This window comes from Chanodichthys erythropterus, chromosome 14 (assembly GCF_024489055.1).
Source record: "Chanodichthys erythropterus isolate Z2021 chromosome 14, ASM2448905v1, whole genome shotgun sequence".
NCBI classification, from domain to species: domain Eukaryota; kingdom Metazoa; phylum Chordata; class Actinopteri; order Cypriniformes; family Xenocyprididae; genus Chanodichthys; species Chanodichthys erythropterus.
Window position 1 is genome coordinate 27,414,921 of NC_090234.1, and position 14,112 is coordinate 27,429,032.

General features: G+C 37.0%; 1 protein-coding gene and 1 long non-coding RNA gene across 2 annotated transcripts; one reads left to right on the forward strand and one right to left on the reverse strand.

The window, feature by feature from the left end:
* Positions 1 to 3,880: 3,880 nt before the first annotated feature.
* Positions 3,881 to 4,704, reverse strand: LOC137036438 (uncharacterized). The gene is made up of 3 exons (XR_010897193.1): positions 4,638 to 4,704; positions 4,212 to 4,245; positions 3,881 to 3,950 (listed from the first exon to the last, which is right to left on the reverse strand). It is a non-coding gene; the product is annotated as an uncharacterized lncRNA (long non-coding RNA).
* A 50-nt stretch (positions 4,705 to 4,754) lies between these two features.
* On the forward strand, positions 4,755 to 12,385 carry arglu1a (arginine and glutamate rich 1a). The gene is made up of 4 exons (XM_067410608.1): positions 4,755 to 5,250; positions 6,882 to 7,107; positions 9,208 to 9,291; positions 10,554 to 12,385. Exons 1-4 carry the CDS (start codon positions 4,967 to 4,969, stop codon positions 10,716 to 10,718), a joined length of 759 nt encoding a protein of 252 aa, XP_067266709.1. The 5' UTR covers positions 4,755 to 4,966; the 3' UTR covers positions 10,719 to 12,385.
* Positions 12,386 to 14,112: the final 1,727 nt, after the last annotated feature.

Below are 14,112 nucleotides of genomic sequence, written 5' to 3' on the forward strand. Positions count from 1 at the left end.
GTTTTTTTGTCCACACAATGAAAGTCAGTGCGGTCCAATGTTGTTTGCGACCCTACTGACTTTCAAAATATCTTCTTCAATTTTAAATATCTTTTTTAATTTTGAACACAGAAGTCAGATGACATAACACAGACATAAAATACTGCGATATACACAGAATTATTTTATGTGTGTGAAAGTTCAGCTACAACAATTTGAATGATTCAAAATTCCAACCCCAATTTCAATTCTCTGCATGCCAAAATATGAGAGAAAGTCCTCTCTCTTATCTGGACTTGATTTCCCAGATCTTAAAACAGAGTCACTATGGCTATATGCTCACATGTGTTTTAAAATAGCCCTGGCTAAATATTTTTAGCCTGTAGTTTTTCAGAATAAGCAACTGCCTGTCACAACGCTCCCCTGGCATTCGAATGGGATTGAACCTAATCTTAGAACAACCCTTCTGTCAGCATATGGGCCTGACAAAAATAAAGTTATGAATTGGTCTTCATATAGAGCTAGGATAAGCTTATCTCTTGAGGAGGTCAACAAAAAAGGACCAGCAGAATGGAACTAGAAAGATTTTGTCAAAAACAATTGGCCAAGAAAATGATAATTCATTTCTGGAACAAATGGTAGACTCTGTTACCTAACCAGTTTGTTGCAACTGCTGTTGTTCTCATGTGCATAGATCAGCAATCAAATCCCCCATAAGCAGGTCCAAACAGAATCTGCACCCAAAAAAATTCTGCATTCCTGTCATTTACAAAGTTCCACACATTGCACACCACTTGCATGCTTGTCTATTATATTCTGGCTAATTTTATTATGTTTTCAGCTAGCAATAAAAGCGTGGAACTCTCAGCTCCATTTGACACATTTTACAATGTTTATAGCCACTCAGCCTAGGGTTGCCAAGTATGCCTAATGTCCCGTATTAGCTGGGACGTCCATTATATTGGGCCTAATTGATTTGTCCCATACGTGACCTCCCTTGTCCCATTTATTGTCTGCTCACTGATCAAACGGCCACTTATTTTCATGTATTTCGGGAGAAGTGGAGCAATTGACGTGTTGTAAATCCGACATATACGATTCCCTGAATTGCGGTGCGAACTAACATGGTGGTGCCCATTGCGTGTTATAGATCAGTTAAAATGATCATTAAAAAGTTTTTTAAAAGACAAAACACATTCACTTACACGTAATTGAGAATCGGAATATCAGGTAGTTGATGACATAGCTAACAAGTTTGTGAATTTTTTTAATAAAAAAGGAAAAATGGAATAAAAGCGATACATCTGTCATACATCTGCAATGCGGTGTGTCACATGACAAGCATGAGAAATAATAAGGTGAACAGTCTAAGCCAGAGCCATTAAATGTTTTTCAATGGCTAATGTTCTAAAATAATGGTCACTTAAACTCACGCTGGGGGGTCGGCTAGAATATTTTAAACTTATGTGTGAAAAGGTAAATATTATGGCTTTCTTCTTTATTTATGTTTGTCTTTTTTCAGAAAAAAAATTAACAAAATATAAAATTTGAGCTGGGAGAGTTTCTGAAATTTGACACAGAATGATCCAAATGTATTGATGTCTGAGAACCTTTACAACTTTTACTTAACTGCAGATACTGAATTAACAACATGCATTGTGTGATACAGTACAAATATTTTGAGTGTGTCCCTTATTTCCCTATAAAGAACCAAGATTGTCGCTTATTCTCCTTTCCTGAAGTTGGCAACCCTAACTCAGCCTCCCCAAAAATCAGGGTAGACAATGCAAAAAGGTCTGTAGATTTTGTTCTGGCCTGCCCATTAGAGAATAGCTTGCTGCAATTTCAAACCCTTAACATCTGGAAAGTGGCTATGTTCAAAATAGCATACTACCATATGATATTACTTTTACTACATTTTCCAAAATGTGCAGTATACTATAGTAATTTGCATGACTTAACCTATCATCTCCACTGTGATGGATGAACTGCTAGTAATATCTACCATGATCTCTTATTTGAAAGTTATTTGCCTAATGTCAAAAAGACAATTTTTCCGTAAAATGTAAATAAAACGCAATGTGATGAGGTCATATGACAAAGAAAATAAGCACATTACTGTTTATTGTGGCTTGTAGAATAATGCCTACTATTTCACACACTACTTTTTAAAAATAAACAGTATCCATCTTACATTCCAAAATAGAAGTTATTTTCTGTAAATGTGCAAGATTTCTGATTTAATCAAAACAACTAAAAGAATAAAGTGCAGTAAATGGTAAAACAATTTGTGCCACAAACCTATGTTTTTCTAATTACGTGAATACATTAAAATAGAATTGGTAAAAATACTAGTTTACATTATCAAGCAGCATAATGAGCTGCTTTGTATACGCCAAAAAACAACTGGAAGCGGATGACACCGGAAGGCAATTTACAAATGACTGTGCCCACTCTTACATTAAAATAAGGTGGATAAACTGCCCAGTGCCACTGTTACACTCAATGGCTTAAAGAATTGAAAATTGAATTTACCTCGGCATAGTTGAATAACAAGAGTTCAGTACATGGAAATGACATACAGTGAGTCTCAAACTCCATTGTTTCCTCCTTCTTATATAAATCTCATTTGTTTAAAAGACCTCCGAAGAACAGGCAAATCTCAACATAACACCGACTGTTACGTAACAGTCGGGATCATTAATATGTACGCCCCCAATATTTGCATATGCCAGCCCATGATCGAGGCATTACACAAGGGCAGGCAGTATTAACGTCTGGATCTGTGCACAGCTGAATCAATAGACTAGGTAAGCAAGCAAGAACAACAGTGAAAAATGGCAGATGGAGCGATAATAACTTACATGATCCATGATAACATGATATTTTTAGTGATATTTGTTGCTAATGTACTGTTAAATGTGGTTAAAGTTACCATCGTTTCTTACTGTATTCACGGGGGCAAGACTGTGGTTATTTTCATTTTTAAACACTTGCAGTCTGTATAATTCATAAACAACTTCATTCTTTATAAATCTCTCCAACAGTGTGTAATGTTAGCTTTAGCCACGGAGCAAAACCTCAAACTCATTCAGGATCAAATGTAAACATCCAAATAAATACTGTACTTGCGCGATTAGACATGTTGCATGATGAACACTTTGTAAAGATACATTTTGAGGGTAATATTAGCTGTGTGAACTTTGTTTATGCTGTTTAAGGCAAGCGTGAGCTCCGTGGGCGGGGAGCGTGAGCATTTAAAGGGGCCGCAGCCTAAATCGGCTCATATTTAATGATGCCCAAAAATAGGCAGTTAAAAAAATGTATTTAAAAAAATCTATGGGGTATTTTGTGCTGAAACTTCACAGACACATTCAGGGGACACCTTAGACTTCTATTACATCGTTTAAAAAGATGTTCTACAGCACCTTTAAAGAAATAATATTCATACTATAGAGCAGAGGTCTTCAACCCTGCTCCTGGAAACCCACTAGGATTCATAAAAAGTAGGTGAAAAGTACCCGGATGACCTACTACTTCCGGTGAGATTCTGAAGTGTGCATTCAATGGACACTTTACTATCCCATGAGGCCACGGAAAAGAATTTGTGAATTTGCAGGATGATATTATTCCAGGAGGAGGGTTGAAGATCTCTGCTATAGAGAACTGCAGTGATAATGTATTTTTGTGGGCCAACCCTGAGCATTTTCCTGGTTTCATCGGCAAAAACACAATCCAACATTTATGAATTTTGAAGTCTAAATACAATTACCAGAAGTAAAAAGCTAAACGTAGACTAGTTAGCTAGAACAGTACTAGTTAGAATCGTTTCCAAGAGCACAATTATTGACACAATGAGGATGTAAACACAGAATAGTGAGTAGATAAGTTTACCTGTTTGGCTTGATGACGTTTAAGGTCCCCGACAACCTCTGTAGTCCCATTAGCCACTTGATGGCAACCGCATTTTTCTAAAAAGTAAAAGCTTTAAATAAATCACATGGGGTTTACTTATGTATTTTATGTCACAGAATAAAATGTGAAAATCATTTGAGCTTGTGTAACCACAGACCATATTTCCAGCATTTAACCAAAAACTCATTAGATGTTTCCCAATTTGCATGCTTATGATATGCTATTGTATGTGGTTTTATTGTAAATGGTGTGACTAGTGTTCACAAGGAAAATTACAAAAGTGAACTTTAAAAATGAAGTGTCGCAGCTTTCCTTACGTAGCAGAGGGGGAGGGGCTTTCAGACTCCAATGCTGAATGACAAAATAACATTAAAAAATTAATACACTACACGGTTGAGAACATAGTTCATCATAGTGTAAAAGAGTGTTTAGAACGGTGGAACAGGAAGTGCTCAAATGCTAACTCATTTCAGGGTTTTGGCCTACAAAAATAGTCAACAGCACTCTGTCCGTTACAGAATGTGGACAGTTACAATTTTTTTGTATTCATTCATAGTATACCTGGATGACCTTTGGATTTACTAAAATATGTAACGTTAGTAGCCGCCACCACCACAATCTACCGCCTGTACCGTAAAGGATGTATTACTGTGCATTACTAATGCACTGCTGCAGTATGCAGTTGTTTTAAACACAAAGCTGCTCTTTTTGCAGTCACTAGCAGCGTTTTTGAGTGAAGATACCTCAGAGTAGGTTTCAGCGCGGTTTTGATGCTTTCATACTTCCGCAGACGCTAGAGAGTGAGACTCCTCCTCGTGCTCCTCGCTCGGTGTGAGCCCGGAGATATCCGAAAAGAGCCGAAGCTGTTGCATTCTGGGAAAAGGAAGACTGAAGGCGGTCGCCATATTGTTTGATTCCGCAGATTCACTGGAGCAGAAAGCAACAAATACCCTTATTAGACGAGTTTATATTAAACAGTTATACAGGTAACCGTTATATAATATTGCATGAGGTCGTTGTAGACATTACTGCATTCATTTAGTGGTGTCAGTCGGATTTATTCGTGCAGAATATGGGTCGCTCTCGGAGCCGCAGCTCGTCCCGGTCCAAACACTCTAAACACAGCCGCAGACGGAGCCGTTCAAGATCCAAATCCAGCAAGAAAAGGAGCAGATCGAAGGAGCTGAAGAGGAGCAGACGGTCCCGCTCGAGATCCGGCAGCAGGAGGGACAGAGGTGGCTCACCACCCGACCGAACCGACATGTTCGGCCGGACACTGAGCAAGAGAAACAACGACGAAAAACAGAAGAGAGAAGAGGAGGAGAGAAGAACAGAGATAGAGAGACAGAGGAAGATGTAAGATGTCGATCTTTCATATATATATATATATATATATATAATATATATATATATATATATAATTACTCACACACACACATACATATATATATACACACACGTATGTGTGTGTCAATATGCCACTCGTGGTCTTACTCATGTATCTATGAAGTGTCACTTGTTAGGATAGAACTATCACTTCAGTTCAGTTGTTTCATGTTTCAAGTAGCAAATCTTTAATATTGATAAGAACTTAATATACTGAGCTAGTGTGCAAAAAAGTGACGTTTCATGTTACCTATCTATATTCATTGAACTTTCATCACTCCATGGACTCTCACAGGCAGCTGTCACACATCAGGTCATCTCATCACTGAAATCTGCTGCCCATGTTAGCTGATATGCTTTTCTAACTATCACAGATTGTTGACATCTCTCTATTGTGATTGGAGACCACCAGTATAATGTTAAGAGGTTTGTGGAAAAGAAGGAAGGGGGAATGCAGTGAAAGAACAGGAAGAGAAGTGCTGCAGCCCCAGGCTTGATCTTCACCCAGAGTACATTGTAACCACATTCAGGGTGTTTTAAAACTCAAAGAGAGGCCTTGGATCAAGTTTCATGACACTGAAATCAAATAAAAAGATGGCTGCTGTTGTTAGATTTTTGTTTTGGCTTTAGGCAATGTTATGGTCACTTGGTTGAGTATTGTGTCTGTGTTTTTGTGTTCCTTCTTAAGGCCAGGTGTGACAGCTTGCTCTCTTCTAATGGTTTAGTCATGCTTAAAGTTAAAACATGCTTTTGTAATCATGGCCTCCCTTTGAATGGTGTACCTTTCTCTATGGGTTTATGATGTCAGCGTGCACAACATGTTTAATTTCAGAATTATGCAGATGACAGGTCAAGCCTACCAGTATCATCGGCCTCTTTTGGCCTCAGCAATGCATTTTTTTTCTTTTTCTTTTCTCATTTAGTTGCGAAATTTGCTTATCTTTTTAAACTTCAGCAAGGTAAAGGTTATCAAACTGGCTAACCTAAATTGTGCGTTGGTGAAATTACATTAATGATTCATAGTTTAGCATCTGTAAGATTTGGTTGAAAATTAATCAGTATGTTTTGCTGTATATAATTCTAGTAAAAAGTGTTTTTATGACTGTCTTAATGATTATAATAACTGTATAATTTGACTGTAATTGTCTTTTTAAAGAAAACAATAGTTAAAAATGCATGTTTTATATGTGTGTGGAAAATTAAAAAATAATATTAAAAGAAAATAAATGCCTTTCCCAAAAGGCTAAATACAAAATATAAATATTTTTGTTAATCTTTTTTTCTGCAAAAATAATTATCAAATACATAAAAATATATAATTTTAAATTAAAAATTAATTTTGTTTTATTATTATTTTAAATATATATATATTTTTTTATTTTTTGAGCTTCTAAAAACATTCAAAATTCTTAAATGGGGGGCCAGTGAAAATGTTTTCAGGGCAAGGGACTACTGGCCAGACTGTGCAAACAAATAAATTCACTACTCTTAGCTCTGTTCTTGATGAGTTGTGCTTCACTCTACATTTATCATTGTTTATAAGTTAAGGGTCTACGATGAAACTGCCATGTTTGATCCTTTCTTTCTTGTATCCTTCACAGCCGTCAGCAGGAAATCGAGGAGCGTCTGATCGAGGAGGAGACCGCAAGGCGCGTGGAGGAGCTTGTGGCGCGGCGCGTGGAGGAAGAGCTTGAGAAGCGGCGTGATGAGATCGAACATGAGGTCTTGCGGAGGGTGGAGGAGGCCAAACGCATCATGGAGGCGCAGCTTTTGCAGGAGCTAGAGAGGCAGAGGCAGGCTGAACTGAACGCCCAGAAAGCCAGAGAGGTAACGCTCGGTCGTTCGGAACGCAGCGGAGAACAGCCGCAAACCGCAAACTCGCAGCCGTGGCACAACCTGACACTCGTTTCCCCCCCAGACAGAGCAGGAGATGCAGGCTAGCAATGGAAGCAAGCTTGATTGATAGGGTGGGGAGTTAAGTTAATTACAGAAAGCAACTTTTACAAGGTGTGATATGATGCTTGGAGAAGTTCAGTTGAGCTGCCGTCTAGGGAACGCTAGTATTTAAGGATGTTGGATGATGGAACCCTCGTTTTATTGAATCTCGCACACCTCTAGTGCACTCTCAGGGGTTTCAAGTGAATGTTTTGCCACGGCTGTGAGGGACCAATATTATGTTTCCCATCTTTTCTCTCCCCTTTTATTTTTCACCCCTACCCTGCTCTCTTTACTCATATCTTTTATCGTTTTACTGTCACCAATGTATGAAACTGTTTGTCTTCAATAAAACGCTTTTCTTATAAAGGTCACTCGGCATTCAAACCTGGCCTTTTTTTTTTTTTGTTCATGAGCTTTCAGTGTGAACATCCACCATAATGCACTTTGGTAGGTCAAGACGTAATGTGGTTTTGGATGTTACAAACACATAAGACCTTTTGTGGCCAGTAGACCACACTTAAACTAGTTAATTTGATAAATCCATATCTTGTAATTCCACCCATACCGTAAAAAGGAGGGTTACTGTGCTCTAATTGTAAAGATGCAATGAGTTATGAGCGAGAAACTAATTCCATTCCACAAGCACACACAAAATTCAGCGGCTCAGCACTAATAGGGTTAGATATGTGCCCTCCTTCTGTACATTTTAGATTTGTCCCCATCATCTGTAGCCCTGGTACTGAACCATTAAATGAATCTGTATTGTTGTACATTTAGCGTTTGCACATGATTTGGTCTTCATTTGCACCATCAATCAGAAAAAGCTCCACCCCTCCCTTTAATGCTCATCCATTTCTGTCATCTGTGTTATATTTATTATTGCTGATTTTTTTTTTTCTAACTTCATTATTCCTTTGACTCTTCCGTTTTGACATCATTAAAAGTGCAGTGTTTTAAATGTACTTCTGTGTCCTCACAATTTGCTTTTCCTCAGGAGTGCTGGCGTGCGGGTACACACACAGACACACACACACACTTCTACATCCACACTCAACGTTACTGTGCCATTGAGCTTAGACGCAAACACATCACTGTTTTTGTTTTCAAACAAACACATCTAACGAATGATCCCACCTTTGTGTTTTTGCAGTCTTTAACATCCTTTAACATTAATAGCCTGACGTCCCCACACGGTAATGTTGTATGATTAACATAATTCATTTTCCTGGACTGTGCTATATACTGCATGTGGTGTTGCTGTGTAAGAGCACTAGCTCGTGCTAGTAGCTCAGAAATTTTTAAAGGGGAGGTGCTGCGCTGTCCAGGACGGGACACACGGGACCAGGCAGTAAATACTCACCCCTTTAATCAGCAGTTGTGTAGGTACAGTACACAGTCAAAGGAGAAAGGCGTAGGTATACGAGCATTGGTGAGCCACTACTATTCACTCTCTCCTTTATTTAAGTTAATCTTTCTTTGTCTCTCTCATTTTCTTTTGAAACTTCTTACTTATGGATGCTGATAAATAAAAAAAAATAAGAGAGAGAACGAGCTGATCTTTTTTTTAATTTTTTTTTCCTCATCTGCAAACGAATGAGATTCTTCGTTAGTTGTCGATGTGTTATCTTTTACATACCTGTTCTGTATGGATCTTAATGAATGCATAAATTAATGTTTGGATGTTTTTTATATATGTAAACGTGGTGGGGATTAAAGGTGTGACTGAAAACATTCGTGGGTGGGTTTTTTTTTTTTTTTTTTTGCTTATTGTTGCATACATAGAGGTTAGCTTCAGACATTTGATGCTGCATTTCGGAATGTGAAATGTGGAGAGTGTGTGAAAGTAGGTGAAAGAGATTGTGCGAGTGTCGCTGACTGGTACCTGTCTGTGCGAGTGTAGACGTGTTTGAGTGTGCAACTGGGTTTATGGGGACTTATTTCAGTGGATTTGTCTGCCCGCCCTAACATGTCACCGTGTCACCCCTTTAGGAGGAAGAAAAATCCAAACGAGAAGAGCTGGAGAGAATTTTGGAAGAAAACAACCGAAAGATTGCTGATGCTCAAGCTAAGCTGGTACTTGTTTCTTTTTTTTATCTTGACAAAATATATGACTTATTTTAGAAGATGAGAAGCAAAAGCTAAACACAAGAAAACAAAAATTAATGTATTAAACGTAAAAAAAACAAATATGTACATGAAACAAAAATAATTAAATTTTAATAATTAATTAGTATTTTATTTACGCTTTCTCTTAGAATTGGTTTTCCACACAAAAAGTCTTTTCATTATGTATGACAATATTTTTGCAATTTCTGTAGAAATTTTTGAAAAAAATTGTGCCAAACAGATAGTTTGACAGGTGTTGAATTATTTACAATGTTATCTAGTGTAGGATTAACATGATATCAATATTTAATTTTTTAAATATCACGATTACCATCAATACTGCTGTAGATATACACCCCTACCTGAAAATATCAGGATATGTTGATGTGCAGGCCTGAAAATAAAGAAAATTCTTGGAAATTTCTATAGGGAAGAATAATATAATATTTTCTTAAATATTCAGGTGGCTATAAATAGCTCTTTGTGAGCGCAATCTTGAAATTAAATTGTTAAAAATCCTTATTCAGTGATAGCTCTAATCTGGAATAGTCATGGAAATTCATTGATCAAACTTGGTGGGAACCCTGATATGAGCTCCTCGTTGCAGAGAACAGTGGATTATTATTGAATATTATGTCCACTGATAATTAAAAGCTCTGAAGAAGCTTTTAAAACTTTTGTAGAGATAATTCAGTTACATAGGCCATAAATTAGCTCTCCCTCCAAATGGCCAGAATATGTTTTTCCCTCACAGTTTTAGCTTGAAGTGTTTAGATGGTTTTCATCATTTCACTTTATTGTTTTTTGCATAGTGGTACCTGCCCTTTCTGAAATGTTTAGTCTCAGTTTTAAAAATGTATGCTTGGCAGTGCCAACCGTAAATATATCAAATTTATTTTTGTGAGTGGATATGCATTGCTAAAGACTTCATTTGGACAACTTTGAAGGCGATTTTCTCAATATTTAGATGTTTTTGCACCCTCAGATTTTCAAATGGTTGTATCTCAGCCAAATATTCTATCCTAACAAACCATATATCAATGGAAAGCTTATTTATTCACCTTTTAGATAATGTATAAATGGTATGATCAAATGCAGTAAACATTGTTCTTCGTTAATGCATGTTAATTAATGTACATTTTTATCTATTAGTGTATCAAAAGACCTAAAATGAACCTATTTATGCCTTGGCTGACTGAAAAAAAGTAACTTTTGCTTGTTTGTTTCAGGCTGAGGATCAGCTACGTATAGTAGAAGAACAAAGGAAGATCCATGAGGAACGCATGAAGCTAGAGCAGGAGAGGCAGAAACAACAGAAAGAGGAACAGAGGATGATATTGGGGAAGGGCAAGTCCCGACCTCGCCTCTCCTTCACTCTCAAAGCTACAGAGTGATCTCTTCTCTTCTCTTCTCTTCTCTTCTCTTCTCTTCTCTTCTCTTCTCTTCTCTTCTCTTCTCTTCTCTTCTCTTCTCTTCTCTTCTCTTCTCTCTTCTCTCTTCTTCTCTTCTCTTCTCTTCTCTTCGGATGCGTGCTTCATGTTGAAGTGAATCGGAGTCTCAAAGAGAGGTCTGCCCTGTGTGCTCTGCCCACATAAATTGCTCTTCATAGACCCAGGAAAGGAAAAAAATTGGAATCCTCACGCTTCAAAACCGGACTTAGCACCACCACAGACTGTTATTTTTTGTTTTTTCTTTCAGTGTGTTGTATCGATATTTGACACTGTTATGCAGGATGCACCTTTAGAAACATTTTTTTTTTTTCCTTTTCAATGGCAAGCAAATAAGAATGAAGTGTAAATATTTGTGTATATGAGTCTGTGTGGTTGGATGGTTGGTTGGTCAATATATGTCAGTGGTTTGGGAGCTTGAATAGTACAACCTCAGTTTAACTACTGTACTTGCATTCAAAGCATCTGGGGGGAAGTGCACAAATGTTTTTAAAAAATGTAAATTGGCAGACATTTTGTTTTATGCTTATTAGTGAACGTATGTGTGGGAGTGTGAGAGTGTTTCATATTTTTTAGATTGCAGACCGAACACCTCAAAGCATAGAGTTCCTAAAATGCTGCTTGATACATAATCCCATAATCAGCTAATATGAGCTGCGTTTTTAGCATTGTAACCTAGATCATATTTGTCCTTTTTGATACTTTATTCAAATCTCTGATTTTTGAAACATAGAACATAATATGTGTGACCAGAACTTGTTTAGAAATTACAATACAAACATTTCAGTAAAAAAAGAAAAAGAAAAAAGGTTACAATGTTACAAAGTCTTGTAATGTCTAGCGCTCTGTTGGTACCTTAAGGAAATCGGGAATCACAGGTAAGACTGTTAGGGTGTGTATGCGAGTGAGTTGTGTGCGTGTATGAGTGTATGCTAGAGGGTGTTCTTGTCTTGTGGTAAATTACCCTTGTGAACTGGGACATTTAGTGTGTTGACCAATAAATCCCATAAACACAACATTGCCTGAATCATGTCTCTTGTGCTCTCTGCAAACCACAAAGTAGTTTGTTTAAAGCCTTAATGTTCTCTTCTGGGAAATTGTAACTGCGCTCTTGTTTAATTGTACCCCTCATTTTAATTCTGCAAGTATTATGAAACACACCAGCCATTTATTTTATTGAATGAACAATTACAGTAAAATGTAAACTCTGAAGAGAAGAGAAAAAAAACTGAAGTAAACTACTGCCATTTGTAGATTTATAGTTAGTTTATGTCATGCATTTTGCAAGATTCCGATTAAATGTTAAATAAATTGATACTAAAATTGTCCTACAAAACATTTGCAGCATGGAATGAGTGTTAAAGGATTTGAGGAAAAAAAAAAACCAAGAAACATTCCTCATTAAAAGGTATAGTGGGGTCATTCAAAAAAGTGGGTGTCTTTTGTCTTTCTCATGAACAGATGTGTAAAGTTACCATTATAACTACCTTTAATTTAGATGCAAAACTTATAATAATTCTTTCAGGTTGTGAGCTCTTCAAGGACAAGTATAAATTATGTTTTGATTTGATCTTAAATTTTGAAGTTGTTAGTAATGAACAGTATTTAATTGTATGTTGCCATGATTTTGTACAGTAAGCAAATGATTACTGAAAATGTGTTTATAGAAATATCTGCATTAAATATCTTTCTAATGAACACTTTATAGTGTCATGATCTTTTAAAAGTCAGAGTTATATCCCAATATATATTTTTATGATAGTTTTAGCACAATGTTGTTTAATGACACTTTGTTTTAGCAGAATTTTAAATCTTAAGGAATTAAAATCACCCTTTTTCGCGGAATGACCAAGTGATTCATTTAATTCCATGTTGTGAACTTTGCTTCCGAGTTAAAGACTGAAGTTGCTACCAACGTCAATCTGCATTTGAGTTCATTTCAGATTCCTCTGATCATAAATTCAGCTCGAGGTTACTCCTGGTCGCTGCTTACGGTTCTCAGGTAGCCTGTGTGAGACGTTAATGCAAATGTTGGCAAACTCTTCTGTCACAGACGTGTGATTTTTTGACGAGCCCGCATGATCAGTCTCGCGTGTATTAGTCACTGTCAGCTTTAACAATGCAGCGCTGATGAACTACTGATGTAACGCCGAAACTCTGCTCGCATACTCGACCCCTGCGCGCGCTGAACTCCACAATTCCTTTATTGAATATTGGTTAACGCCAAGCACAAGTTATAATAGCCTAACAGCTATTATGATGTGTTCAGAAGCGATGCGTAAAGTTTGACCAAGAAAGCGCATACTTGAATGTTGCTTGTGTGTGTAGGAAGGGCAGGTGTGTTTTCTCCTTTGTTTGATCAAGCTAGGCTCCGAGGGACCCACGGACCGTGAGATTATTCGCCTGCAACTGTATAAACATCGATCTGACCCTGTGATTTCAAAGACCTGACAAGTTGCTCAGAGTTTATCTTTAAGGTGTGAAGCGTTGTTTGTTTTTAATTTAAGGAGTGTCGTGACATTTTGGGAACGTTTAGGTTGAGATTTTTAAATTGATAGTGAGTTATGAGTTTATTTAAATGTCAGTAAATAAAACAAGTTAGTTATATAGAACAAATAGTCTTTATTAGAAACTGTTTAATAGGTTTCCCTCGAGTTGTTATTCCAGTGTAGCTACGTGGAATAAGATTATCATTAATTGCTAAATGTTGTTAATATTAGTGTTAACGTGTGCGTTCTGTTAGAGAATTCAAGAAAGAACATATTGCATGATTAGCCTACTTCTTTACCAAGACAATTAATAGCTCATCTGCGTTGGTTATTTTTAAGATAGCTCAGGAAATCGTCGTTTCCGTGTTTCCCGTTGGGAAGACTTCTTCTGGAATTGTGTTAGCTCGTCTTATTGTTTGCTTTTGTTTGGTAGTGAGGGAGCATTCTCAAAAACAGACTACCATTGCACAAAGTAAATAATTTATTACCTTTGGAGCTCTTGTAAGTGGTGCTTGGAACACAGTTTTAAGAGTGCCTATTTAATTTTGCACTTTTAATTTTGTGCTTTTATTGACAAAATATGTCTTTATGTAGCGCAATAACACAAGTGGCCTACAGATGCCTAGACAAATACACGTTATAAACAGGCAATTGGCGTTTCTTTGATGTAAACACGTTAATAAGCCGCTTTATTATTAATGCACAGCAATCATTCAATCTGTGTATTCAGCGTGTTAATTCGATTCGATGTGGAATCTGCTCGTTTGATGGTCTCTTAAACCAGGGAAGCAATACACACTGATAACAGTAAATATAGGCTGATTCAATTAAAGCCTTTGGAAAGTGTGAAT